This window comes from Asparagus officinalis, chromosome 2, assembly GCF_001876935.1.
Source record: "Asparagus officinalis chromosome 2, Aspof.V1, whole genome shotgun sequence".
NCBI classification, from domain to species: domain Eukaryota; kingdom Viridiplantae; phylum Streptophyta; class Magnoliopsida; order Asparagales; family Asparagaceae; genus Asparagus; species Asparagus officinalis.
This window is the reverse complement of record NC_033795.1, coordinates 80,732,189-80,736,255: the sequence shown is the minus strand read 5'-3', so window position 1 is coordinate 80,736,255 and position 4,067 is coordinate 80,732,189. Positions and strand designations below refer to the sequence as shown.

The following is a 4,067-nucleotide window of genomic DNA, read 5'->3' as shown; positions in this document are numbered from 1 at the left end:
GTATGCAAACATTCATTATGGCATTCCTATATTTACCACATATCCCCGATATTTCCCCGATATCCGCAATCCGATATGAATTTTGACCATCCGATATTTCCCTGATATCCGATATTTAAAACCTTGCCTCTCGGGTCACCGACATGTGACGCATTTCGAGTCATCCTCGCAAGATGTCGGTGTGTCGAGTCGACTGAATGGGGCCTCTGATTATCTTGAGAGGCTAACTTGATTATACATAATATGTGACACTTGTCTGCCATTGATTAGAGATTAATTTTCATTACTAAAACAGCTATAAAGAACAGTAGTTTGCTCGAGGTCCAGACATTCGGAAAGTTAAAGAACCTCCGTCAACTTAATCTATATTTATCTAACCGTGTGATTCCATACATCAACATAATTGATTACAAATTTTTTGAATATTGATAAGTCCTCATACAACAAGACAAGCAACTTGAAAATGTTCATATCATGTTTTAAAGCCGCTTCATTTTCAATTTGAACCTCAATTCTGGGCACTTCCATTTACCTGTAGTCATAAAAAGTTGAAATTGTCTACAAAACTTAGATAAACATCGGCTAACAAAAACAAAAAGATGGAATTGTTTACAAACCTTATCCAAGATCATCATTTGTCGTTATTCTTTTAGATGAGACCATTCATAATCTTGTGACATCCAGGTACTCCAGGATGCCATCTGCGCAAAAAAAAAAGGAGTCGAAAGAATTGTTAACCTTATCCAAATTTTTCCTTAGGTTATATTTTATTGCTTTCATATGGAAAACCTACAACTTTGGTTTGATAGTAATCAAAGATTTTAGTGCACGCATACAAGATGTTCTATGCGTGTCTATGCATGTATACACACTAGAAAGCTAATGTCAGATTCAATTTTTTAATGAATTTACTGTTTTATGATTCATTTTTATTGAAGCGAGATGTGTTTATAACAGTTATACAAAGCAATGCACTATATTTAGTTTTGATTCACTCAATCAATCTTACTCTCTTTGATGGAAAAATAAGAAATATGAAAAACAAATAAAACACCAAAGGTTAAAGGTGCAGTCACATAATGAATCCAATCTACCCCATTATAAGTTGTGTTATTTTCGATTCTCTAAATAAACTGAAGCCATAATATGTAGAAATGCCCCTATTCAAATTGGAGGTTCTGGTAGCATTATTAAACCCAAATCCAACATGCTCAATTTTTGTAAGAGTAATGGACATAAAAAGGCATGTTTGTTTATCTAACACTTAAAAACTCAAAAAAGCTGAGTTAGAAGATGATATGAGGTTACAATTTTTTGCTGTTCTTTAATAGAATATATGCATCGCATAGTTCATTGTGTATGTGAGTATATATATATGTATTTGTATATCCATGAATATAAAAGTTTTCATGCACATTACATTAGTGCATGTTTATGCATGTATGAAGAATTATATACAGAAAATTAGACAACTGACAATAACTACACACAGAAATGAAAGTAATTAAGACATCTTTGAAGGACTTCACCTCAAGTAAGCTCTGCATTTGTTAAACTTCGGGATCAAACTCTGTGCCTCTGGAAAGATAAGAGCTCTGATGGAGGTCTCAGGATCATTACTGCTTTTTTTTAACTACAGAAACCAAGAAAGGCAAGTCTCCATGTTATTTTGTGGGACAACCTTGCCTCTTGTGTATCCTGTCCATACAATCGATTGAAATAGCTGGTTCAGTGTACTAGCTGAATATGTGCGTCCCCAATAACTGCAATGATTCGATTTTAGATTACGCATTTATGTGCTAAGGATTTTTTTTAATACATTCATGTACCACGTTTAGCCCACAAGTGAATTCACCTTAGAGGTGCATGAACCAATTCATAACGCATAATCACGACCATGGGTAAAATGAAACTTCTAGAAGTGGCAAATGATTGGGTTGGCTTCACTTACAGCTGACAATTAAAGTTCATCTCACTAACCCATTTTGCTAACTATCACCTCTGATACTTAGAATCTGTTTCATGCTTGATGTTTTACAGGATTACCATGACTGGCATACTCTGGTTACTATGGATCTTCTGCATATTCATTTGAATTAGCTGCTAATTGCAAGAAATGCTAATATATTAGAACCATTTAAAACATTATAATTGACTGTACAGTATAGTTATCCGCAATATACACATTTGGAGGTCAGGTATCCAAAATGGAATGATCATTTTTGTAAATTAAATTGATGTTGCAATTTGATGTCTCTATAGAGAGTTTTTCTCCCTTCTTCGTTCATGATGACTTTCCTTCAAGAGAATATTAAAGCCAAGTCACATAAAATTGATATTAATTGTAAGGAATTAATCCAAAGTTATAGTATTCTCGAGTGCGAGGTGGAGAGTTCTCACTGTTCCCTTGCATCTTTGTCTCTTCTCATTAGGTGTCAACTTATTCAATATTCAAATGATCATGTTTCGTAAACTTTTGTCAAATGCGCACTCCAATATCGTGTCTCAAAGGAAAATTTTAATATTCAAATCAATCCAAACACTTTAGTGATTGTTATATGACTTCATTTTTTATGCATGAAGGTCTGGTGAATTTTGTTGAGAACTCAGTGAAGAATGAGCATGCTCTCTCTCCTAATAGACCAATTTATCTCATTGGAGACTCCTTTGGAGGATGCCTATCACTTGCTGTTGCTGCTCGAAACCCTTCTGTCGACCTTGTGCTAGTACTAGTGAATCCAGGTTTGTAATAATGTGCATTACACCTGAATGTTCTGTATTTCATACTTTTGACTAGTATCTAATTTGTTTCTTTTGTCTATGTTTGACTTCTAATCAGCAACATCATTTGGAAATTCACAACTGCAGCCTTTTCTCCCAGTGTTGGAGGCCTTGCCAGATGATATTCACACTGCAGTTCCTTATGTCCTTAGCTTCATCATGGGTAAGTAGTCAGTTTTACTTTTTGAATCCAATCAAGCTGTATATTTTATGTTCTCACTACTGAGTGTAAAGTCAAAAGGATAGATATATGGGCAAACTGCATAAAACAGTATCTAGTCTAGGTTGTTTTTCGTTTTACTAGCATGTTCCTTGAGCCGAAGGAGAACCTCCCGACATAGTATTTTAGAGGTTGCATAAAGAGTGATGCAATGTTCATTTTATGTTGTCTTTGTAATTTTATTGAATATAATTGAATGTTTGATTCGTCCATTGTCAATAATATAATCAGTTGTCTTGCCTTCTCTTGAGGTGTGGGATTTTTCTGCCTCGTTTCGACTTATGTAATGAAAGTAGAACCCCTCAAAATCCAGTGAAATTTTATGCAGTTTGCTCTAATTATAGTAAAGCATCTTGAATGATGCACATTGAAAGATTCTCTCCAGTTTGAGTATTAAGAAATAGGTGCCCACCTAAAGTGTTCCTTCTGAACTCCAGTTTTATGTTTTCTGACCAACTAATAACCACCTAGACGGTCAATTGAGATGAAATATTCTTGATATATTCTATTTCTTCGATATTACTGTTGTTCATATACAAACTCTTGATTGCTGATCAGCCTATATAAATGTTAAAGTTAGACATTGTCATGTGACGGCTGATATTGCCTCTCACTGTATCAGGAGATCCTGTGAAGATGGCAATGGCGAACGTTGATGATGATCTCCCCCCTCCTCGAACACTGGAGGAAATATCAAAAAGCCTCACTTCTTTATTACCTCTTCTTTCAGTAAGATAGCTGTTCTGGTTTCGACTTTTATTGTCTTCTCTTTTTCCTAATTGATACTTTCCACCTTTGTGAAGAGTTTATCCTGTATACATTTTGCCATTACATTAAACGCTGGGCGCTTCTAGGCGTCGAACTTGGCACCCAGCGCTTAGTCGCCAAGACGGGCGCCTAAGCGGTTTCTGGGCGTTTTTTTTCTCTTTTATTTTTTTAATTGTGATACTTGAAGATAAATAGATATATACTAAATCAAAGATGCATAAATACTAAAATACTAACACTATTAACTAATTGTTTGGTTTACCAATTACAATAGTTCTTTGTATGTTTATACTTCTCA

The 4,067-nt window shown here is 34.8% G+C and overlaps 1 protein-coding gene across 1 annotated transcript; it reads left to right on the top strand.

Annotated features, from left to right (window-relative positions):
- LOC109831402 (acyltransferase-like protein At1g54570, chloroplastic) lies at window positions 2,544–3,739 on the top strand. The gene is made up of 3 exons (XM_020398728.1): window positions 2,544–2,742; window positions 2,840–2,944; window positions 3,624–3,739. The coding sequence occupies exons 1-3, from the start codon at window positions 2,559–2,561 to the stop codon at window positions 3,737–3,739; spliced, it is 405 nt and encodes a 134-aa protein (XP_020254317.1). The 5' UTR covers window positions 2,544–2,558.

Bases quoted from the DNA above. Each gene is read 5' to 3' on its own strand.
- LOC109831402 (XM_020398728.1), top strand. From the start codon at position 2,559: ATGACTTCATTTTTTATGCATGAAGGTCTGGTGAATTTTGTTGAGAAC. The intron at 2,743-2,839 runs GTTTGTAATAAT...ACTTCTAATCAG, and splicing joins GCTAGTACTAGTGAATCCAG to CAACATCATTTGGAAATTCA. The intron at 2,945-3,623 runs GTAAGTAGTCAG...TCACTGTATCAG, and splicing joins TGTCCTTAGCTTCATCATGG to GAGATCCTGTGAAGATGGCA.